This window comes from Dendroctonus ponderosae, unplaced genomic scaffold, assembly GCF_020466585.1.
Source record: "Dendroctonus ponderosae isolate FM_Combo_2020 unplaced genomic scaffold, Dpon_F_20191213v2 Dpon_F_20191213_3, whole genome shotgun sequence".
Lineage (NCBI taxonomy): Eukaryota > Metazoa > Arthropoda > Insecta > Coleoptera > Curculionidae > Dendroctonus > Dendroctonus ponderosae.
Window position 1 is genome coordinate 2,615,586 of NW_026018508.1, and position 25,811 is coordinate 2,641,396.

At 32.0% G+C, this 25,811-nt stretch overlaps 1 protein-coding gene across 4 annotated transcripts in view; it reads left to right on the plus strand.

The window, feature by feature from the left end:
- LOC109534593 (neural-cadherin) overlaps positions 1-25,811 on the plus strand; it is a gene marked incomplete at its 3' end in the record, with an annotated part of 562,228 nt that overhangs the window by 109,743 nt on the left and 426,674 nt on the right. For 2 of the 4 annotated variants that reach the window (XM_048664694.1, XM_048664697.1), the window contains 11 exon segments: positions 180-188; positions 2,918-3,137; positions 7,959-8,177; positions 8,569-8,785; positions 9,835-9,928; positions 10,014-10,225; positions 10,357-10,513; positions 12,596-12,879; positions 13,218-13,490; positions 15,384-15,575; positions 24,742-24,932. In XM_048664694.1, the coding sequence (XP_048520651.1) occupies positions 180-188; positions 2,918-3,137; positions 7,959-8,177; positions 8,569-8,785; positions 9,835-9,928; positions 10,014-10,225; positions 10,357-10,513; positions 12,596-12,879; positions 13,218-13,490; positions 15,384-15,575; positions 24,742-24,932 (2,068 nt within the window). 4 annotated transcript variants of the gene reach the window in all.

Consider the following 25,811-nt stretch of genomic DNA (forward strand, 5'->3'; position numbering starts at 1 on the left):
AAAACATAGCAACTTAAAATTAGTTCCAGTTGCATTTATTTAAACGATTTTCTTTATTTTTCCGGGCCAAAAATTCCTGGATAACTGGAAAAAATTAACCTAATTGTTATGCACCATTGTATTTCACGCTGAACCAAGATTAATTCTTTTTTTCTTTTTCATTGCTGGCTCTCCCATAGGACTGAAATGTAAGTATATGTGTTGTTGCGTTGTAAAATATAGCTTTGAAGTTCATTTTTATTAAATTATCTAAAGAGGAAAATAATTGTTACGTTACGTACTAACGTTACGGCTATAGATCTAAGATGGACAATGTTCAGGAGTTTGGTTTATTTTGGGTAAAAGATATGACGCTGTGTAAAATTAACTTTATTATTTACATATTTTTTACAATTTTGAACAACAATTAATTTTTAAGTTATTATTACGTTAGTATCTTTACAATGGGTTTTTCTATCCAGGGAAGGGTATTCGAAAGCTTTAATGCCAATATAACAAAAAGTATGTCACCAAAAATTAAACTAAAAAAACAAGTCCTGGAATAGCATGGGGGAACATAATCGAGAACATAAATGGATACTCCTATTTCGATACCGCTTAAACAAAACTGATGTCGGTGTCTGAGCCTCGATTTTTATGACAAAATTAATCACGAAACCCGTATGTCAATATCTCTAACAATTTTAGAGATACAGGGTCTTTTCTAGAAATCTGCAATTTTGTAAATGCTCTCTAACTCTTTTTCTGTGATTTTTAAACTTTCTTCAGAAACACTTTTAAAGCATGTTTTCACGAAGTATCCGATAATGTTTTATTTGCGGTAAGGAAATATTTTCCTAGTTATTAATAAAAAAAAAATCATTTTTAAATTGGACACTCAATGGGCTCAGGCACCGCCATCAGTTTTTGCCTATCTGGAATTAAAATAGGAGTTTCCATTTAAAAATGTCCAATATGGCCAACCCTGTACAAATGAAGGAAACGCACAAGATTTAATTTATGTAGTGTCAATCTGTAACGGTTTATATCTCCATATATTACATCGGACAGGTATGTTAATGGGGAATATTAAGGACCTTTTCTTACCACAAAACATTATTTAACAATTTAAACGGTGGCACGTGAGTTACTTCTAAAGCTCTTTATTCCCCAGGTGTTTGGTTGCGATTTCAACCCCTGTTTAACTAATTCGAGCTCACCGTTTGACCCCATATAAAAGACCGGAAATGTGAACCGTCAGTTTTTAAGGTTTTAAAAAGGTCTGCTGAGGGCTGCTATTATAGGACTTTGTCTGATATAATTTAGAAAAGGGTTGGAGCATAGCAAATGGTTCAGAAAAAATGTTTATTATGGGTCGCTAAAGCTTTTACTATCTACTGCCACGACTGTTTTTTTACAGTTTTTCAATTTATTGATTGATGGGTGAGTGATCTAAAAAATTCCGACCCTGTAAGATTGCGAATATGTTTCGTTCCAGCATCAAATTACTTTCTGCATATACTGCAATGTTTAAAGCCAGCTTACTAATTGAACATGCACATTGTTTATAACGGTATAACCTAATTAACTACACTTCGCTTATGTCCTTTCAATTAAATACGGTTGAAAAGAAAGGGTAGCTAAAGAAGGAAAGGGTGTAAAAAACTAACTTTTAATCAACGAAAGTTTTTACCTGCATTGTTAACATTCACAACGTGTGTTAAGCTATTAGGGCTGCCCTGATAAAATCGGACGTGTTTTGAATATATTTAAGCAGAAATAATTTGTTAGATATGCATTTATATTGAAAATATGTTGTGATATTTATTATTGTTAAAAAGATTGTGTAATTATAAATGTTTACTTACTATATGAGAAAAGAGCATTTATTTTCATTTATGTGGAGCGTTGGATATGGTTTACGACTAATGCATCTACATATAAAATACGTAATAAAGAAATAAGTAAGGTAGTAACATGATAAGATGTCAATGCAAAATTAACAAACAATTAAAGCGAATGAAAACGAAATTCCAAAAATGCTTCGCTATCTACATGCAAAGTACTTTGAGCATTCATAAATTCGACTCTAATGCTTATAATGCGGGATAAATATTTCTTGACATATTCATGTAAGGTCCTCATTTGCAATAAGAAAATATGATAACTGTATTTGCAGGTTTAAATGAATAAGTTAAAAATACTAAGAAATGCTTGGATGTCACACAATATTAGATGGGTTTTAGTTGTTAAATCAAAGTTAATGCAAAGGAAAACCGTTTTTTAGTGCGATTTTTTAAGTATGAACTTTTTGAGTTTGATTCGTAAGTATAGTTTATTGTCCATGGTGTTAAAACAAGCGAATAATGTTTTTAGTTTACTTCCCTAAAAAGGAACGCCAGAACGAAAAATGACGAAGTATCATTTATTTTATTAATATATTGGCAAATAACTCATTTTTAAAGCTGGGATTAACTATAGAATACAAATATTTTTCTTAGAAATGTATGAAATATATATCCACATGAAGGAAGTGAAACATGGCATTATGTTCTGTCCATACGGACAAACTTTTATCTATATCTTTCTATTTTTAAATGTCTCTACGCCTCTCGGATATATTTATAAATATCAATTATAAATATAGTATCAAATACGAATTATCAACGTTCGATAAAAATTTGCTATTTGTCCTTATTAAATGTTTAGACGCTCGAAGCTAAACGTTTAACATACTGCTTAAAGATAGGGCCCAATATGTACAAAACTTATCCAAATATGCATTTTAATTTAATAGTAAACATTTCTTGGAAACATAAACTTTCCAATGCGGGAGGAAGCTTCTCAAGAAAATATATTAAAAGAAGCCAGAGCTTCTATATTTCTTCTCGACGATGACTGCACTTTTAATTTAATAAGTCTTTATTTTTTGTTACAGATACAGACAACCAGCGCGTTATTATTCACGTTCGTGACGTCAATGATGAACCCCCTTATTTTATTAATCGTCCACTTCCCATGCAAGCTGTGGTACAGTTGAATGCACCCGCAAACACCCCCGTTTTCACACTCCAAGCCAGAGATCCGGATACTGATCACAATATTCATTATTTCATCGTCAGAGACAGGACTGGGGGCAGATTTGAAGTTGATGAAAGGTACTAATTTTGATGATACATGTATTTCATTAATTTGCAAATTCTGTTACATATGCGTGGTAAAATGGATGTACTTTTTTGCTATTTGATACTAGCCTATCTAGATCTAGATTGAGAGAATTGGAGCGCTTTGAGCATTTTTAAACAAATTAAAATTACCAGCTGCAGCTAATTGATAGTTATTTGAAAATAACGATTACGTACTTGTAAGAGAGGAAATGCACCGCGGCTATTCAGTATGTTACTGAATTAAAATACATTGAGGTAACAAGGAATGTCCAACAAAGTATATACTGGAAAGTTATGCGAGCAGTTCCTTGAAGACGAGGCCCGAATATTATGCAGGTTTCGTTAACTGCAGTTTTAATTTATCTAATTCCAAATCTTTGCTTCGAAGTATAGAAAAATATAATGTTCGAGGTACTTAACAGCCTTCTCGACCAAAGTATATACAGGTTGATTCACAACCTCATGGACACAGAGCAGGGACGTGTAGAGGACCTCAGACCAAGTCGAGTTGCCATTTTAGTTTTAGTTAAAATTTAGGAAAAATTAGCATTTCCTTCTTAACTCCTACAGTTTATGAGATATTTTGCGCAAATTTTGAACGTAGGCTACTGTTTAGACCCTTTGAAGTTGAATTAGGGATGGCTGACGAGTTAACTTTAAAGTTAATTTTTTACTGCAATTTAATTTACAATAATTGAGGTTTATCGGCTGTTCGGTTATCGGTTTATCGGAGCTAATCCAAATAAAAATTCACAAAAATGTAACGAATATTTCAATTTATAATGAAATTAATTTCATTAAATTAAATAAGTAAAGTTAATGAATTTTAATTTAATAAATTAAAGGTGCTGTTCAAAATCGCCTCCGTTTTCTCTTAAGCATAAATGGACCCTTCGCCGAAAATTACAGTCAACTTTATACAATAATTAAATGTCATTTTTTGTAATGGTACATTTATTACTGATGCGATTCCATAAATCTTCCGTAGTTTCAATATAAATTCTTCCCGGTCCCACAAAGTCCCCCACAGAAAAAAAAATCACATTTATTCAAATCTGGCAATCGCGGTGGCTAGAGTTGCGGGCAATTATTTACTGTAGATTCAAAAAATCACGAATGTTCATAGCGAAATGGGGAGGCGCACCATTGTGGATATACCACATGTCAAGTCGCAATTGTAAACGCAAATCTTAAAATAGCTCTGGAAGAGTGGTTTGCAGGAAAAGCAAATAACTTGCATCGTTCAAAGGATTAGGAAACTAACCTAACCTAGGTAACTGGCCTAACCAAATATCGCCCAACGATTCCGCCCCACACATTAATTTAAAATTCTCTTTGGTAATGATGGGTTGTTGTAATATGTGATTTTAACGGGAATATTTACCTCGTCTGCCGAGCTTTCCGTTCAACATTAGCTAACCTTTGTCGATTTGGTGTCACACGATTTGCAATTCTTCTTCGGTACTACACGGCAGTTACTCTCACAAAACCCAATACTAATAGCATATCAACTTGCTCATTGAATGCAAAATTTCCAGCCACTTTTATAAAAAACAGCTTGATTTTACGAAAAAAAGCTTTATGAGTACAAGGAAACGGATCAGCCTACTATGATAAAATAAATAACCCGAAAACGAAGGAAAATACAAAAAAACTGCAAGAGATAGAAAATTCTTGAATTGGACAACAAATGCAAAAATTTGTTCGGACAAAGTCAGTGGCGCACCACAAAAAACCTCGAGGAGTAAAAGGGGAGTATGCCACTAGAAAAACAGACCTGTAGATTTTTGCATCCAGTTAGCTTCTCTAATATTTAATTATATTTTGATTTTCTCATTAACTTTCTGAAGTATAGCAATATTTGAAAGCAGAAAACATATTTAAAGGTGTGTGAAAAACTTCTGGGAAAAGCGAAAAATTAGTGAATCTTAAAACTGCAGTGATTCAGAAGTGGTAGTGGATGGAATTTAATGTAGACTTAAAGAGGTGGGCAAAATAAAAATAATGAACAACTTAAACATCTCAGATTAGTAGTAAGAAAGCGTACTGTGTTCTGTAATATCTGTATAGACACCTAATACCCATTATATTTCCTATACTTTTAAGCAAGTACCAAACTCACCAATAAAATTATTTTATCAAGTTTTTAGTTCTTCTGTATTTTTTGATTTCGCAAATGTGGAGAATTTGAGTACCTTTCAAGTTTATAGCACCTGTAATTAATTATTATAGTAACTTCTACGCTTTTCCTAATATTTGAACGAAATGCTTAGCTTTATTTTTTCTAAAAATATAATGAACTCAGAACTGTAAATTACAGCAAATTGGAAAATGTAACTATTCAAGGAAGGAAATTTTAGTTGTAATACAATTCTACCTTTGCATATTATTTAATAAATTGTTGAATCCTATAAAGCTTTGTGCCACATAATGTTATCCTTCTGTTCCTATGTAAATGATCCAGTCAAAGATCACATTTCAAATCCCCTAGGGTGCTTTTAAACGTTTGTGGTGGCAGATACAACTCGATATAATAATATTGTAACACCCAATTTGTTTGGATATTTCTTATCTAGTTATCACTATAATCTGATTTCGTATTTATAAACATTTAACGGGACATCATTTTTTTTATTTCAAACGTATTGGGGATGCAAATAATAATTCATCAAATTTACTATGATATTAAATCATTAATTGCCATTTCTTATTGAGATATATTTAAATATTTAGACACTTTCAAAATATTTTGGCTTTAAAATTTAGTCTATTTTTATGTAAAGAGTTGGTCCGTACATTTAGACAGTTTTGGGTAAGTTTATTAGTACAGCTGCTAAAGAACTCCAAGCTGTTGGGCTACTTTTGAATCGCCAGAAAATTTAATTTCTGAATCAAAAAATCATGCAAAACTTTCAAAAAATAGAATTTCGATAAATATTTAAAGAGCACCAAAGCCCGGAAAACCCAAAGCCCCCTAAATGTTATTTCCAACATGTTTTATGTAAAATTTCTTTAAGTGTGATTTGGAAAGCAAATATAATCACGACTTTTAAATGCAAATATGTCATAAACTCTTAAACCAAATTCTCAAAATGTTAGGTATTTTGTAATTCAAAGTGAATAGCCAATCCACTAATCGAATAACATTAGGGTGTTCCGTTTAAATTTTATCATTTATTAACGTTTCAAACTTTGCCAAATTGTTTTCTTTCCCCAATAATATTTTCTTGTGATTGAACAGTGTGCTTACTACTTTTGCGTTTAGTTTTTTTGTGGCTTTAGAACGATACGAGCGGAAAGCTATTTAGATATTCGGACCAACTCTGTACATGCAGTCCAACTGAGATAAATGGATGTTTAATTTATAATTAGCATTAAAACATTATTATATTATAAGTTGCATGACGTCTAGAGTAAACTCATTCCAACTAGCATGTGTAGCATTTGTGGATTTCAAAATATTTCAAAAATTCCTTGTTTGCATATACGGCGCGAATTAACATTTCGAAACCTATAGCTTTATCAACGGGACAGAGCTGCCTTTAATTAAAATAACTCATGTAGAATAAATATGCATGTATGTACACATATGTAAATAAGGCTTTTTAATATCAAATAGCGATAATTTAATTTAACTTCAAATACAGACAGTGTCTGAATAATAATGAAATATTGTAGTTCGCTTTCCAATTAGCAATAACGCTAAAATAAAATTCCCGAAAACATTGATATGCGCACTTTTGATCACGGTTATTTATTCTGCACATAACAATATTTTTTCTCGCTACCGGAGTTTAAATCGTTTTTTTATGTGGCATGATATTAAGTTGTTTTGTTAATTTGATAATTTAGTTTGCTGCAGTCAGGGTATACGGCTTGTGACTATTTATTTGACAAACGCAAGGAATTTGTAGGGTATTATAGACATTACAGAAGTATTGAGAAGCACAGAAACCCACTTAAGTTCTTTAGCGTTATGAATATAACTTAATAATCAAATTAACGTATACAGACAGTAAAGGAACCTTATCCTTTAATTAGATCTGTTTACCGTACCGTAATTAAATATATAACTTGAATAAATAATTAATTAGAGAAACCCTAAAGAGAACAAAATAAATAATACAAAATTTTATTTTAGTATTTTTTAGATCGATTCTAGATAATCCAGAGGTGGCAACTTAATAACTTTGATTCATTATATTAATGAACTGAAGTAGTTTGTATTTGAACTTGCGCGTTTATTTGAACGTATGAAAATAATGATACAGAGTCACAGCGATAAGGATTAAGTTTAAAATTCTAGGAAAAATTCAAATAACATGCATAATTCAATTAACACAATTTCAAAGATCAAAGTTGCCTTATTAGTGTTACTTATTTTGAAGAAGTTTCAGCACTTCATTATAAAATGACTAATCTTTTTCGCTTTGAATTGTGTTATTAAAAGTATCCCTATTTTATAAAAGTATGAAAATCCAACGAAAAAATTTGGAAAACTAACAATAAAACTTGTACATAGACATAGTACAATGTGGAATATAAATCTTTCAATACATTTGTTCAGTTTTGTTTTCAGCTGTATTTGAATATATGAATTAATTATTATTGTCATTTTTTCGTAATTTAATTTAGAAATCACTAAAAAACCATACATATTTTAATAGTTCATTGAATAACTATTGGACGAATTCTTACAGGAAATCATCTTTAGGAATAAATGGTCAATTTACTTTTTCGTATAATTTTGAAAATCGTATAATTTTGTGTACACATTTTTGGAATAAATGGAATATAATTTTTTTATTGCAGGTCTGGCGTTGTTCGAACCCGAGGCACGGACCTGTTCCAACTTGATATGGAATACGTCCTTTATGTTAAGGCAGAAGATCAGAATGGTCGATTAGATGATCGAAGATTTCAAGCCACTCCGGAAGAACGTCTATCGATTGTGGGTGGAAAACGAGCTCCTCAATTCTACATGCAGAGTTATGAAGCGGAAATTCCTGAAAATCAGAAAAAGGATTCAGAGTGAGTATTTATTGATGGTGGCGCTATTTTGTTTTTAAATTTATACAAATATCGTCAAAATCTGTATCCTCCCAGTTAGAAACAGTTATTTTCTCTTCACGTTAATTTAATTGTTTATTGCTTCTAAAGATTCTACTTTTACACAACTATTATTGCTTTAAACAAACTTACTTGCCTTGGTTTCATAGTAATTGCGCTCTATTTTTTTATTAACTTGCCATACTTTCAAACCTTATTCACTTAATAACATGACAATAGCTTATATAAAGTGTAATGGAGGGTAAACGGTGTACAGGGTTGGTAAAGTGGGCGCGTTTATTTAAATATTAAAACGTAGCCTATAATCAAATCGAATAATATTGTGTTCTATTATAAAATCTGCATTTTATAGCATTATTTCGGTAAAAGCCAAATCGTTTGCTGACCGTGAAATCCGCTACACCCTCAAGGCTCAAGGGCAGGGAGCGGGGACTTTCAATATTGGGCCTACTTCTGGGATCGTTAAATTAGCTAAGGAATTGGATTTTGAAGATCTTCGACAGCCTCATGTTTATTCATTGATTGTTACTGCAACAGAGGATTCCGGGGGATTTTCCACTTCTGTAGAGGTAAGAAGATGTTTTAGACTAGTTATAAATTTAATGACCTGCAATAATATAACACTCGAAATGATAATAAAAATGTGACCTTCCAATTATTGCAACTTGTTTTTGCAAGCAAAGTTTCATCTTTCATCAAAATTAATCTATTACACATCTTAGATGAAGAAGCTTACTGTACCTATAGAATTGTGCTAACATTTTATAGAAAAACAAAGATAAGGTAAAATTTCTCCTTTTGTTCTAAAAATCCAGATAACATTTTAAGTGGACCGAAACTTAAGCTTGCTAGTTTTGCTAATAAATCCTGAAAGTATTTCATAAGCGACATATCGCTGTTTCTAGTAGTATTTTTCCTCGTAAAAGTACGTTGAGAAAGTGCTGAGTATGATGGATCCGTTTTATTTATTGCCCTTATTTTTCCGAAAGTTTTCCAGCTTATTTCTTGTTATCTGGTCTTGAAGAGCGCCGGGATACAAAGGCAGTTCGCTGTCTCGTATCTAAAATTATTGGAAATAAAATGAAGATGCGACGAGTTTCTTACGAAGGACATAATATTGAACCTTTTATTTCAGTCATTTTAGAGTTCCATTTGCTTTTGGCATTGATAGATAATATCCGAATCTAAATAAACAGAACGATTGTAACTGTTTGCTCGAATTTTATAATTACCAAAACAATACGTGCATTTGCAGAAAAAACATTTATTATACGTACTGCCAACAATTATATTTGTTTCGCATTTTTTTACAGTTCAACGACATTGTTGTTATTAAATATTAGTTTGGTTTATTGATTTCAACTTTCATTATATGTAATTGTGCGATAACTGTAGTTAAGTATCCAATTTAGTATTATTAAAAGTAAAAGTACCTTTCAATGATGTTCAGCACCAATTTTGCTATTAACTTTGTGCAATATATTGATTACGGGTAAATGCATTTTAGAGCCATATTGGATATTAAACAAATAATTATAGTGTCATTACATTTTTGTATCAACTATTCGATTTATTTTGGTATTGCGGAGTTCTATTAATTTTTAATTAAACATTCCAGCTCACTATTAGAGTAACTGATGTTAATGACAATGCACCTAAATTTGAGCTTCCCGACTATCAAGCTCATAATATTGATGAAGACATACCACCAGGTAAATCCTGTGAACTAATTTGTTTTTCTAGAGACGCGAAAATTACCGATCTATATTGAGACGTCTGTTTTTTTGTCTTGTTTAGGTACTTCGATCTTGAAAGTGAAAGCAATGGATGCCGATTCTGGAAGTAACGCAGAAATCGAATATTTAGTATCCGACGATCACTTTAGTGTCGATCCAAGTGGCATTATTAGCAACAATAAACAACTCGATGCTGACAACAATAATGCGTATTATGAATTTGCCGTCACCGCTAAAGATAAAGGAGAACCATCCAAAACAGGAACGGCTACTGTAAGTAGGAATTACGATGTTTCACATGTTTATTGATTGAAAACATAAAAAATCTGATGGTCTTTATTATAGTTTGGTATTAGTAACACTTTGTTCCAATATATTTATTAATACCGTTTTGCTGGATTTAGGTCAGAGTTTACACGAAGAATAAAAACGACGAAGAACCAAAATTTTCGCAGCAAGTATACACTCCAAATGTGGATGAAAATGCTGGACCAAACACGTTGGTAACCACCGTAGTTGCATCTGATAAGGACGGTGACAATGTTCGCTTTGGTTTTGTTGGTAAGTTAAATTCAGATCAAATTATATTTTATCCAGTTTTATGATGTAAGTATCGTGCCAATACAAATTTTCATTCTTTTTTATTTGATACGTTAAAAAAAGGTCCACATGTTTTATGATGTCCTCTTAAAAAGAAGCAAATGGGTTTTCGATTTGGTTTTGCTTTGATTGCAACAAATTTAAGTTTGAGCGTCTAGCTTGAAAGRAGRATGACATAAAATCAATACGTTTCTTTCACGAAYTTTGTTTGATTACTTGCTGGATAGGCAGCGTRTTAAACGTAATGCTCGAAAGCTGTTCAAGTCAAATTYGGTTTTTTTCAAATTTTCAAACCAAATCATTTTTCTGCCATCCGTGCATCYTGTAGGTCTTGTATAATATTGCATCTTTCCAAATATTTATTACATAATTTATTCAATAAATTAAWGCCTGAAGTTGCTTCTTATCTTATAAATTATAATAAAGCAGAAAACCGTTTAGAAGACTTTTCCAAAACTTATGAAATKAAGTTGTAGTGGTCACTTATTTGTCTTAACCGCACTTTACCCAAGGAAGAGGATTTGGAGCCATTAACAACCTTGGAGCCATTATCAAATAATAGTATTTATTTATTTTATTTATTTAATTTATTCAATTTACTTGTTACATGATGACGACATAATGATAACAAATTAAATTACGTCAACAAGCCCGTACAGGCATTCAAAAGCATTTATGTTCCAAAAAAAAGAGACAACTAATAACAACTAATCCCGAATAACGCAACAGTAACTTACTTTTACTTACATACGCATATATTCATCCAGGGTATATGGCTCCAGACTGACTAGCCCTTTTCTAATTTCTTTTCTAAAGACAGCCAGACTTTTAATTTGTCTAATTTGTGGAGGTAATTTATTAAATAGTTTTACGTACATATACCCTGGATTTTTTTGACTCAGGTTTAGTCGGTGCCTAGGGTAGGAAAACAATTCTGATCTTCTAGTACGATTCTCAGAGCCTATTGATTGAAACAAGCTTCTATTTTTATATATAACACAAGGCACTCAAAAATATGCTATATACATATTGTGTGCGATGTGTTTTGAAAAATTCTTCTATCTTAAAAAAATCATTAAAAGCTATTCGTGTTTGGTTGCTTGCTAGATACAAGAAATGTGCTCAATATTTTAGCTGTCATTTTACATCATCAAAACTTAATATTTACTACAGTATTAATTTATTTCGGACTTGAAAATCGTCTAATTGTGGAAATGTGGAAGCTACTTTTACTGAAAATGATAAATTGAATTTCACATTCAAAACATTGTATAACAATTTTCAAAAAACGGGATTCATGGTTTAAAAAATGTGATATGCCTGATTTTTTCCTGACGTTTCGCAAGCACGAGTAGATTGCATCCTCAAATGTAATTTTAAGTTTTGATATGGAGATTGAATTGTTTGGCGCTGTTTCCTTAAAAACTAAACTTTTTATTAAAATCATCTTAATAATCAAATAGACAACAACTAATTTGCTTGAAAAACTTTATATAAGCAAAAAATTTCCTTTTATTTGACACACTAACCTCCTAAAAAGTTTGCAAATGGATACGCTCCTACATGGCTCCATTCTAATTATTATTATGTTTGTTTTCGCTAATAAAATTACAACAACAACAATCTAGAACATGTTTTATCTTATTTTAAGTTTCATCGAAAATGTTACTCTAGCACAAAAACTTTTCAAAGTTGAGTCCCCTTAAAAACGGTCGTCACTTGATCATCAATATGACCAAGTATCATTTCCAATGCCTAAAATATATTAAAAAGTACAAATCACTCAAGTACAAATTTTAGATAATAAAATTTGTACTCAAGTACAAATTTTATTATCTAATTAGAACAGTTTAGTCACTAGAAGATTTTCTCATAGTGCAATTAGTGTTGAACTAATTCACATTGTTTATAATAAATGCATGGTAGGATTAGGATTGGGAAAACTAAGCAAAATAAACCTAAGGGAACTAATATGACACCAAATCTGAATGAACACTAAATTGAAAAACATGTTATAATTTATTATAACAATAATAATTTTAGGTGGTGGAACCAGTTCAGGGCAATTTGTTATCGAAGAAATAACGGGTGTAATTCGTCTTCATTCCAAACCGATATCACTGGACCGGGACAAGTATGAACTGAATGTAACTGCAATGGATGATGGAGCCTGTTGCGTAAATGGAGATTCCACAATTCATACGAGCACAGCAGTCGTCGTAGTCTTCATTACTGATGTAAATGACAACAAACCCATTTTCAAGGATTGTGGAACATACTATCCGAAAGTTGAGGAAGGTGCTCCAAACGGATCTCCTGTTATTAAGGTGAGCATCTTACCCGAGTAGAATAAGGTCGTTTTTAGCCACTAGTAGATATATTTAATTCAATGATTGTTGAGAAATAGCTATGGATTATTTTATTTCATATTTCTGGAAAACAACCTGTAAGTTTGTGATTGGAAAATGTTTCATAGCAAGTTGTGATAAAATCAAAACCTTCCGTTCGAGCCATACACATTTACGTTCACACAAATAAGTATAAGTATATAAAAGAACATTTTTTTCGCATACTGGATATCCACAGGAATAAAACTACTTTAATCATAGGAAATTAAATAAAAAATTAGTGATAATCGAAAAAATAATATCGTTTTGTTTTCTAGGTTCATGCAACAGATGAAGATAAAGGTGTTAACGGTCAAGTAAAATATTCAATTGTGCAACAACCTAATCAAAAGGGCACAAAGTTCACGGTCGATGAAGAAACCGGAGAAGTTTCCACCAACAAAGTTTTCGATCGAGAAGGAGATGATGGCAAATTCGTGTCTGTTACTGTTAAAGCAACTGACCAGGGAGAACCAAGTCTGGAGGGTGTCTGCTCTTTTACCGTTGAAATAACAGATGTAAATGACAATCCTCCATTGTTTGATCGGCAGGTAAGACTTGGGTACATTTAAATGGGGTGTGGTTAATTTGAAATGTTTACAATACATAAAAGTCTTTTGATATGAAAATTTCAATTGGTTGTTTTGTTTAGATTATCTTCTAATAACTTTATCTTGTTGATACCGAGTGCAGATACCATTGTGTTTGCTATTTCTCACAGTAGTATAGGGTAGATACCCTAATGATGGCAGCTAATTTGTAAAATTTCTACTAAGTTGTCAGACTTTAGTTTAAATTTTTCAATTAAATGTTCAGGTATGTTATCAAATAAAACCGTCTTTCAAAACACATAATCAACAAAGTTTATTCAAAATTGTCGGAATATGAAACGTGCTCCAGCTTATCTGAAGAATAAATTGGTACGAGATTAGTTTTATTATACCAGTCCCATTTCGAGTCAGGATAAAGTGCAATATTATTAAGTAGTAATAAATATGTTTTGTATCTGCACCATTTACTGCGAAATATATGGTTCCCATTTAAATACGAGCGACCTTACTGTTTTCTGTTTATCTTCCTTAGGCATGAACCGGAAATTAATATTCAATGAAAAATCATTGAAGCAGCGGCGGTATTAACAATTCTTGAATTAATAGAATCACACAAAAACAATTCTAGCACTCAGTTTTACATAAAAGAAACTTGTAGTCTAATTTTTTCTACACCAACTTGTTTTTGATTTAATATTTAATTGTATTAGAATGTTTTTCCAATTGTATGTCGCGAGTTTGTAACTCGTAACTGTTTGATTGGATGTATTTAGTAGAATTGGCCTAGACTATTAAATAACTCAAAATCTCGAAAAAGGCGTAACCTCTGCATATTCGTATTATATAAGTTATCGTATTATATATCGCTATTTAAGTAAGTACATATATGAATTATTTTCCATGACGCAAAGTAGGTATTCTTTTTGCTTCACATACTTTTATATCAGCGACTGTGGAAACGGATCAATTTCAACATCTTCCAAAATACGTCTTATATTTTTTATATTTTTTTTAAACGCGTTTAACTTTAGCTGAGAAAAGCATGAGAACCAAATCAGAGTAAAAATCTATCGGATTAATAAAACTTTAAATCCAAAAAACAAATGTTTTTATTTTTCTGCTATTAAATGTTTTCCAATTACGCGAATTGCTTTTTTATTTTTTAGACAAAAGTAAAGGACAATAAAAGTACAACACATAGTGTAATTTTGTAGACTAATTTTGTTTGTAGGACTAAAATTCACTCTTTAATAAGAATATGAATGAAGATAAGAAAATAACTCTAATGAGTCAAAATCGTTTATATCCACTAATATTACATGTTTCTAAAATAATGAAAGTACAATTATAATTTAACTTTTTAAGGTCAAAATAAAATAACGCTTAAAAGTGACCATTGATGAAAATGGATTCTGTCTAATAACTGAGCTAAATCTATTATTCTAATTGTATAATATAATATTATTATAATTATAAGTAATAAGTAACAAATTGCTTTGAAATATTATTAGAAATTTTGCCGCCCTAACAAAAAATAAATCAATAAACGAATTAAATTTTGTGATTTTTTTGCATCATTTTTTCGAAATTATATTAACCTCAGCTATTTAAACCTGCATGAAAACATATTGAAATGAATCAAGAATAGCATCCGAACTAAAATAAGTGGAACACATTTGAACTGAATTAAAATTAAAATAAACAGGTACTTATAGCAGAAGTGAAAATCAGATTCCAAAGCTTAGTTTCTCGCAGTTGTTTAATTCAACCGAAGGATGGAAAGTAATGTTTAGTGAATTTTCCTCATTCCTTTCGTATTCATTACTGGCTAAATTTCTTAATGGAAAAAGCGAAATTAACATACTCTACATTAACGTATTTATTTGCTTGTAGAAATATGTGGAAAATGTCAAACAAGATGCCAGTATAGGGACCAATATTCTTCGAGTTTCGGCCTCAGACGAAGATGCTGATAACAACGGTGCTATTATCTACACTCTGAATGCTGGCTCAAATCCCGCGGATTTGGAGTATTTCGAAATTCAACCCGAAAGTGGTTGGATTGTTCTTAGAAAGCCTCTAGACGTAAGTACCTAAGTTCTGGATGAACTGCCTTTAATATTAAATCTAAGATAGCGGGGTGAAAATAATGCAGTGATTCACATAATTGTCTCAATTTTATTATAACTTCATTCACTGGCGCTATGGCCCAGTAATTTTTCACTTTGGTGAAGTTTCTCGCCTAATCTATATTTGAAGAGGACATCTCTGCATTAGCCGGTACTTATTAACGATTATAGTCAAGGAGTAATTTGATTATAAAAAAGCCACCTTAAAGCAGTTGTGTTGCGAATATCAATATTATTGCTGATATAAATATGTCATTTGAGCTGATAATAATTTATAATAATATTTAAACCAATCTTCAACTTTCGACTGTTCAATTAAAATTATTCCTTGAGCTATTTAGAGCGAGAAAAGCAGCTCATCTAATGTGCAGTAATTGATATTGACTAACCCTTTAATCTTTTAGAAGTTGATGACTGCTGACCAGAGTTTGACCTGTAGATAAAAGTGTCTTAACTCTGATAATAGCGGAACTTTTATTTTAAAACTAAATAACTAAATTCTGCGTGAATGGGAGTATGCCTGTTAATTCCAGGAAAAAATCTGTAGGGGGCCTAAAATACTGAAAATGTCCGGAACACTGATAGGTACGAGTGGACATACTAATAAAGTACATTCCATTTGGTTCGCTCAAATAACTGAGAGTAACAGTGAAAACTCAAGCATCATGGAAATTGAAATTCATTATCACATGAGGCCGAGTTCAGTTACTTTAAAAAGTAATACTTTGGCTTAAAAAATGACGCTTACTTCATAATTTTGTTGCAAATTACTCCTTTTTTGTTTGAGGTACATGTGTTTATTTCTTTGCAAGAGTGATCGACATTATCATAGAAACTGCACAAAAGTATTACCTATTGTTCAGTTGGTAGTTAAAAAACGAAAGCAAGAAGTCGCATGAACATGTAACACCTAAGTGCCTATATAATATATTTATTATAATACTGCCTGAATCCCGATGTAATTCACTTTTATAATCTGCATTATTTGCAGTAGGTATTCACTTTACCTCAGTATCAATCAAATATAATCCACAGAACTTTATACATTTCCGTTATAAGTCTATAGGTTGGCCATAGGTTGGCAGACTGGAAGTTTTAGAAAAATTGGATGTCGAATAAACATTTACGAAATAAGTGTTGTCTTCAAATAATTGGGCATTTCACATAGTTCGTAACCTTTTGATAGGGCGACAATGGAAATAGTTTCGCTCGAACTGCGAAGGAACACGTTTTCTTTGCTTATCAAAAATACCAAATTAATTGTTATTATTGAATTTCACTAAGTTCACCGTTTTAAATATGTTGCTCGATACATTCATGTTGATGATTAACAATTTGAATTTTTTTTATAATATTTTTGAACTTTACCGGTTTTCCTTGATTGTAGTTTTATAAGCATTTCTGCAATATATTTTATAACGCTAAGCTGGCCCAAACTAGCATTCGATTTAATACTTTTTCAGTGTAATATTTAATACATCCAAGTCTATGATTTAACAAAACTTGAGGCATATTTAAGAATTTCCAAAAATCCAATAAGAATAAAGACAAGTTAAATGTATGCATATGCATTTTGGCTTTTCAATGAATGCATAACATTTCCTATATTATGTAAAAATATTCAAAAACCAAGTTTTTTTCCTTAAAAAATCGTGAGTAATAACTCTAAACTTTGCTTCGATAAAATGAAGCCAACTAGAAATAATTTTCCGTAAACAATCGTTCCTTGCTGAAATAGTACGGAAAATTAGTTAACATTTTTGACTAGAGATTACTATAATTTTAAGCAGTAAATAATAGAAGTGAATTATTTCACCTAGGAAATATTTTATAGAATTATATACAGCGCGGCGGATTGTTACCTTGAAAGACCAACAGTTTGTCAACCTATAATTTTGTGAAGTTTTTGCGTTAACTGAAAAAGACAATAACCAGATGTTTGTATTTTTTTGTATTTGTTTAATCAAATGTGCTCAGCCAATACTTAGCTCATTTTCTCAACGCAAATTAAACTGAGTAACATTTTTGTTCCATCTGGCGTTAAAGCCACAATTCAGTTATATCAGGAAGTACACACAACATTCGAATATTAGAAGTTTCGAATTGAGACAGAAATATGCTTGAATTTTTATGTAAACTATTGGCGACCAGCGATTATGGAATGTCCTTTAGCAGCTTTTTTGTTGATGATTTTACAGCGCACCTTATATTTGAGTTGCACAAATTGGTCCGGCGATTAAGAGCTGCGACCGATTGCACCGTTCTCTTTTTGACGTTTTATTCAATAAGTTGGTTTATACGGCACACCTTGCAAACTTATACAAAGTACTAGAATTTCTCATGAATTTGTTTCTGTACCTCCTTTGTTTTTGAGTATTTTGTCAAGTTGTAACACTGGAGGAATCGTGCTCAAGTACCGTCTTTACGCATTTTCTTATGAATTTGTTTACCTTCAAAGGATATTTTATACCGTAATGCAAACTATCATTCTAGTTATGACCAGAGCGACACATCACTGGCAAATTATGCCTGCAGTAGTCGTATCTGCCCAATCCAAGAATTTCAGACAATATTCATATAACTCAAAGAGGTATTAATAGATTCATTAAATATTGGATGAAAAAGTACTTGAGGTAATTCCGTCCAAATCTCAACTTTTACCCCTTTTCTCTATTTTTTGGAGTAGCAAGGAGCGCTGTCCTTTTTTATTTTGTATTGCCACCTACAATTTTTGGCCGCCACTTCGATTTTTTACTTGCCTTAGTCAGATTGATGTGTGCTTTCGTCCGTTTTCAACATTTTGTTATAGCGATCAAAATTAATTGTTTCATACATTTTAATTTGTGGCGTTATTTCTGAAAATTTCTTTCCTAATTCTGCGTTATTGAAAATATTTTTATTTCAGTCAGCTGTGCCACGCTTAGCAAAATGTTGAAATATGTACTTTTGATGCACATTATTTTCCGGCTTGGGCAATTGGTTTTTTTGATTGTGTGATTTTTGTGATTTTTGAGAGATATTTTTACAGGTGCAATGGCTGGAATCGTATTTTTATATTTAAGCTGTTTTTATTTCCAAACAACCAGACAGTAGGAAGTGACCATTTTTGAGCACCCAGTAGGTGTACTCCTTATGTCCTAAAGGGGGTTAATTACATGTGTTTTGGAGTTTTTCTAATATTGCTTTAATGGAATATAAAATACGAAATTAATTGTAATATTTTTCACACTCCACAATACATGATTTTCGGTTTCACATGTGGACTTAGTTAATTTAAAGTATCTTCATTAATGTCCAGTAATTTGAATAGATTTACCATAAACCCCCTTTATTAACATTGTGACATTTTTGCATTGTGTATGGGGCGGCGAAACAAATTGCAAACTAACGAAAAAATCCAACTCTAAACGTCTAATCGGTTTTTGATGGTCGTTTAACAAAGAACAGAAACATTTTGATGCACGTCCTTGCTCCCGACTTGCCCTCACATTTTAATATTTTAATTTTTCCTGTCTTCTGCATGACTTTTGCCTGCTTACTAAGTTTGGTTTTTGTTACAATGATCGCATACACCACATCATAATGATTTTAGAAATCTAATATTGGCGTACAGCAAATATCAGATGGTTCTCTTACGCGGAAAAGATCATGTGATATTAATTTTATTGTCAAATGGTGTCGAAACTTGGAATTTCTAAAAGGGACGATTGGGTGTTTAAAGTTGTAAATATACCATTTTTTTATAGGTGTATTTTTAAAGTTTCATAATACTCTGACTGGTTTGAATTTTTTAAAATGTTATGTTTAAATTTGTACTTTATATGGCACCCAATGCAAACAAAGTGTTTGATTTCCTGATAAGTACCCTGCCTTATTACCTCCAGTCACATACAATACACTTCTAAAATAACTTAACTAAATAAAATAAAATAATTTATAGTTTTTCAACCATCAGGATATGGCTTAGAGTTATATGTTTACTTATCCGATAAACCCAACATGTTTTTATTCAACACTTGACTTTGCTTCAGTATTGAATCACTCAGTATATATTTCATATAAAATTAATAACAGTTTCGACTTCATATGATTGGTGTATACGGTGTTAAAACATTATTTACTTATTTTTTATTTAACTGCACTTTTATGTTATTCACTTTAAAACCACCGACCAACGGAATACAGGGATGTTATCCAGTAAGTAAATAGTAAATTTGCCGTAGAAATGCTAATTCCATTTAGGGCTAGCTTTACGGTATTTTACCAAACAATTCTGAATCTGGTGTGCGAATCTTGATGTTTCACATCAATATTCTTTAGACTGTGTTTTGGATTAACTCTGCGAATAATACATTTGACAATAAGGTGGTCAATAAAGCTATACTTTTGTATTAAATGCACTTTTTCGTTTTAACTTTGTGTTTTATTAGTTGAATGGTAATTAAATGCTTGCCGATGCGGACAAAATAAGTAATGTGGTTACATAAATTTTATGAAATGATTGGATATTATTCAACAGCAACATTAAACTTTTTAAATTACATTTGTGGAATGTAAATAGCGCTCATTATCTAAACCAATGGAAAAACGAAAACTTGATGAACATATGCAAAATAATGAATCATAATGATGTAAAAAAAAACATGTAACATTTGTCCACATTTATGATGCATATAGACATGTTTTTTTACGTATGTGCAATGAAAATTTATTTAAAAAATAACATTGTTACACGGATACATGGTGGAAAAGTTAGAATTTTTTAGGCTGTTGGTTCTCATACAATATAATTACTAAAATGAAATGTGAGGAGCTACTCAGAACGTATGTTTTGAAAACTTAAATATATGGTGGTTTTCTTTATGTTGAAACGCTGAAATATTTGAGAAATTAGTGATCCGAGGAACAAATGTTTCAAATAATAAGTTAATATCTGGGAGGGGGAAGTTTATTTGTGTCACAAAAAGGCGCCTACTTCGTTCTTGTTCTGTGTTCCCTAATTAATCTCTAAGAGAAATTTTGTTTTGACACAAATTTTCTTCTTTGGGCCCATAGTCCACCTGTCAAAATCGAAGAAAATGGTTTAGATAAATTATTTTCACTTTTTGACATATTATTCGAATCTCCAATAAAATGTGGTGGTTACCATTTGAAATTCTCAAGCTGGCCTCTACCTAGCCTACAAGGTCGAAATAGGCGTTGTGTTTCTGACACGAATAATTTTTTTCCTCACAGATATTAACTTTTTACAAAAATAAAGGAAAGGCAAAAAAATTCTATGATGAAAAAATACCCTGTACATGTACAGGATGGATTCAGTTTATATAAGATGGAGTTTAACGGTTGATAGAAAAGTTAACATTTAATTTTAATTTTTGTTAATTAATTTATGCAAATACAAAGATGCGGTCAAAAAATTCTACATTAGGCGCGCAAATTTACAGAGCGCCACATGGTACTATTTTTACATTTTCAAATTTTGCAAAGTTTATTGTGCCTACCTGTTTTCACCTGATCTAGAAAAAACAATTTCTGATCATACTTACGTAAAAACGGTGCTCTTGTTTGCAATCGCTGACAAATCTTTGTCAACTTTTTTAAGTTTAAAACACTTTTTAAATGCAAATTAATATACCACAAAGTAACAAACGTAGACTAAACAATTATAATTATCGAAAGTAAATGGTGAACCCCTTCTGACTCGCAATTTTTATCTGCAACATCTTCGATGCAACTCGAGTGGCCCGATCAATCCTATATTTTGTTGGGCCTCATTGCCAAAAATCTAAGGTGGTGAGATCGGATGAACATGGACGTCAAACAACCGGATCACCATGTCCGATCTTGGGACAAAACTCCGAAAACTTCGACATGATTACGTGTAGTATTGCACGCATAGGATTTTCTATCGACCAATAAAATTTGCTGACTGACGCTGTATACATACATATGTATATTGTTGTAAAAGTTTAGGTTGAAAAGTTTCTGGGGCTGTAAACCATTAGAGTAGCTTCGTGTCGTTCAGATTTACGGTAAACATTTTTGAAGTACATTAGGTAACTGCCGAAGTTGTCTTGCTTGCTACTCTCTTCTGACTACATTTTTAACTGGTGCTACAGCTGCATTTATACCAGACTCTGTTCATGAAAGAGCCACAACGCCCGATGGGGTGCATGGCAACACGTCTGATTTGAGTTGCGATTTAATGCACTACTTTCAAACTTTCAGTTAAAGTTATTATTCACCGCAGATTTAAGGTAAACGTCTAGAAGCAATTCCACTGACCTACGGCTAACGCGGAAAGCTTTTTAACATATACTATGACCTGCCGCAGAAGTTTTTATAGTCTGATCCTCTGGTTCGTTAAAGAGTTCCATTATATTTTTTTATTATTTTTTGAGGCAGCTTAGCTGTAATTAATACTTATTTTGTACAAATTGACTTAATATGTTAGACGATGATTCATAAGGATAATTGTGACACAATTTAAATACAAATCACAAATTTGTAAAGTACCTACTTTGTATACACGAGATTTTAGCATTCTTTAATTAACTTGGTGCAAGCATTCAAATTAATATTTTTGTTCATCCATTCAAAATATGTCTTGACCTGATAATTTTACTTAAAAACTGCCTGTCAATTTGAATTGGTCTTACTAATAATGTATGGTACGTTATTAGTAATTAGTAGCAGATATTTTTTATTGGAATCGCAAAATTTGCCAAATGTAAATAGATTTTAAAACGATAAGAAAATCGTCAATCTTACGTAAAGGTAAGTAATGTTGCATAACATAAAAGTAATATTCAACGACCGCTTAATACTACATTTAGCATTATAGCATTACATAGATTGAATTGAATAGATAGAATTGGTTATGGTATATTGTTCAGACAACTATTGCTATAAACGGTTATCTGAGGAATTTTTTAAGTGCCTTAGACGAATTTTTATAAGTCTATACATAGTTACAATGTATTTTCACATTCAAGTAATACGATGTTCACATACAGCTTTATGTATTATTCTATTGAGACCAAAACACAGTCTGATCATCAGACAGAAAAGAAGTAAGTCGGCCTCATCATCTTCATTTATATTTAAGTTCAGTTGTGTGATTGAGTTATCATTACTGATTTGTTGTTGGTTAATTGATTATGACATTTATTTATTTTCATTTCTTGTTTGGTGCGTATCAGTCTTTTTCAGCTGCATTTTATAAAAACGAATATGTTCACAATATTTCATATTATATGTTTTAAGATTATATTGTGTAATATTAACTTGAAACTGCTCTGTAAAACATCTAATAATCAAAACAAATCATCGTAACTGTAGAGAGAAGGGTAGTTACTAACTAGTCTGCAACTTTTACATATACGCTTATTCAGGAAGTAAGTAGATAATTTCTATCTAGTTTAAAAGTTAAATTCAAATTAAATAGATGACAACTAAATTTATTTTTATTTTATTTGAATTGATATAATTTATTATACGAAATCAACATAAAACAATTTAATTTATTTTGTCAATTTTAGACAACAATATTGAAGGTATCTAAGAAGGAAATATATTTGAAAATATAATATATGAACATTTTTACATTTTATTCGTAGTTAGCAAATATACAAAATATAGTCAGAGAGAGCGTTGTTTTGTCTGTTTTTCTATCTGCAGAAAGTAGCGCAAAACTGAAACAAATTTATGTTTAAAATGAATTTTTTTTCCGCAATACTTTTACAAATAAAGTAAATTGGTTGGACAATAAAATAATTTAAATTTTATTTCACTTTTTTATTTATTTTTATTCAAGGTCCAAAAACAATGAAACTAAACCTATATTTATGGGCGTTATGCATTTTGATTTAAATTAAGTAAGTGCTATCAAAGAAAAATTGTGCTTTCCACAAATTTTGCATCTAAATTTTCGCTGAAGCTTGAACAAAATTCCCCAATTTGAAAAATGGGCTATCATGCATATTAGTCAATATAAAGTATTTATACGCATATGTTTGTATGTAATTAAGCTGGACAATCATCACCTGCTTACTAATCTTCCATGACGTAAATTACGTAAATTCTTATAAACGACCCGCCACCTAAATACGAAAACCTTATATTTTAAATAACTTCAATCTTTTACATCGGGCACCGAGAGCAACAAAATATCAGATCCATTTCCAAATAGGTATCATACGAATAATAAAAGTATTAAATAATCATGTCGCTCTCGACTGCTATTGGTTACATCTGGTCTGCTCGAGTAACGGAGGCTTAAGTGCCGAGTATTCATGTAAAAAAAATACTACTACTCCGTAGCGCTACAGCCCCTAGTGGGCCTTGACTGAGGCAACAATTTGCCCCCATCTGTCTCGGTCTCCTATAACTTGTAGACCATTCTCAATGCCCATTTTCCGTAGGTCCGATGCAATATTATCACGCCACCTTAATCTCGGTTTTCCAAGTGGTCGCCTTCCTTCTGGTGCTCTGCTGAGCGGACCATTCTATCCTCTGGCTGTCTTTGTGCGTGCCCTGACCATCTCAACCTTGATAGTGTCTTTATGAGGGTTATCAGTTCTGGATGGTTGTACATTTCTTTTAGTTCTGCATCTATTTTCACTGGCACCGATTAGCTGAGTTTCGATTTTGGCTTCTCTTACACTTAAAAAATATACTAGTAATACGTATTTGAGGAACGAGTATTCGAGCAACGAGTATCGCCGTAAAGAGTATTGGAATAACGAGCACTCGAGTATCTAGCAAATTTAAAATATGTTTCTGGCCTAAAGACCTGTAAAATGTAAAAAGTTAATGATATTGTTTACTTCTGAAGAATCGTAAATAAATACAATTTTAAATTGACATGGACCCTTTCATATATTTTCAAAGCTCCACTCAGAGGGTTTGTTTAGTTTTTCGTTTACTGATAAACAAGGAAATGTTTTCTGTAAGTATTACATCAGCGTTGAACTTAATTTTGCTTGTTTAATATACAGCATTGAATAAAGACTGGTACACACAGGACCCCATTTACATTTACTTTGATACCATTCGAAATTATGTTTGGTTATATCCCCACCTGTTCATGACCGTGCCGTTTGTCTATTTCACTCTCATAGAGAGACAGGTACAGATTGCGTGTGCGCGCATCCGATCGGGGAGTGCCGCCTTCATACGCAGACGTCGACATCGAGCTCGACGTTGTCGACCGCAACAACAAGCCACCACTTTGGGACAGAGATACCCTAAGCCCCATCCACATTAAAGAAAATGTCACAGTGGGAACTGTGGTCACGTCGGTCAAGGCCAGGTTTGTATGCAACAGCCCGCTGGTGTCGGATAAAGGGTTTCAACCCCAGGCTGGATGTGTTTTAAGCTGGTAATAGTTATTTGGATTTAAGCTCAGCAGTATTTCTTATCTCAGTTTACTCAAGTCCAATTGAGACATGACACATTCAACGGTCATACTGTCGAGTTTTAGTCGAAAAGAAAGCAGTTGAGGTATTTTGGTAGGGTTTTACGTGTTTGTCTTACCACAACTATTTGTGGTTAGCCCTATAGCTAAGAGGTGATTTCTGCAGTACATAAAAATCAAAGTGCGCTGATGGATGAAGTGAGTGAAACAATGTGCTTGAGATCAGAATGTCTTTTTTATGTCTTCATTCCAATTCATGAATCTTGGCTTGTCTCAATTTCACACAAATGAAGTTCTGAGAGATTAGGAGTGATGACATGAAAGCGGATAGAGTAAGATAACGGTGCAGGCGGATTTTTTTTTGGTTTTTGGTTTGGTCTCATCTCAAGGCGAGTCACCCTTTTATTCTACCAGTTCTTTTTTTATTTGATACTTCAAAGAACCTGGTATGCATTCCTTCAAAAAAATCAACGGAATATTTAAAAGTGAGGCCGTACTGATCCTCGTGATAAGAACTGCACTTGCCGCAAAAAACGCATATGTTTGTGAATATGTCGACATTAAATTCATTTTCGTTGTAGGTATCACGATATACAAACTTTGCTTTCAGTGCTATTTAGAACTCCATCGTGAGCATGTCTGAATGCAAAAAGGCAAAAACGACTGTGAAGCAGAATTAAAATCGGCCTGCTCCTTGATAACAGAAGAGTAAAGTGTAAAGCATTTTAAATGTAAACTATTTTTAAGATTGCCACACTTCCGGTTATACCGGAA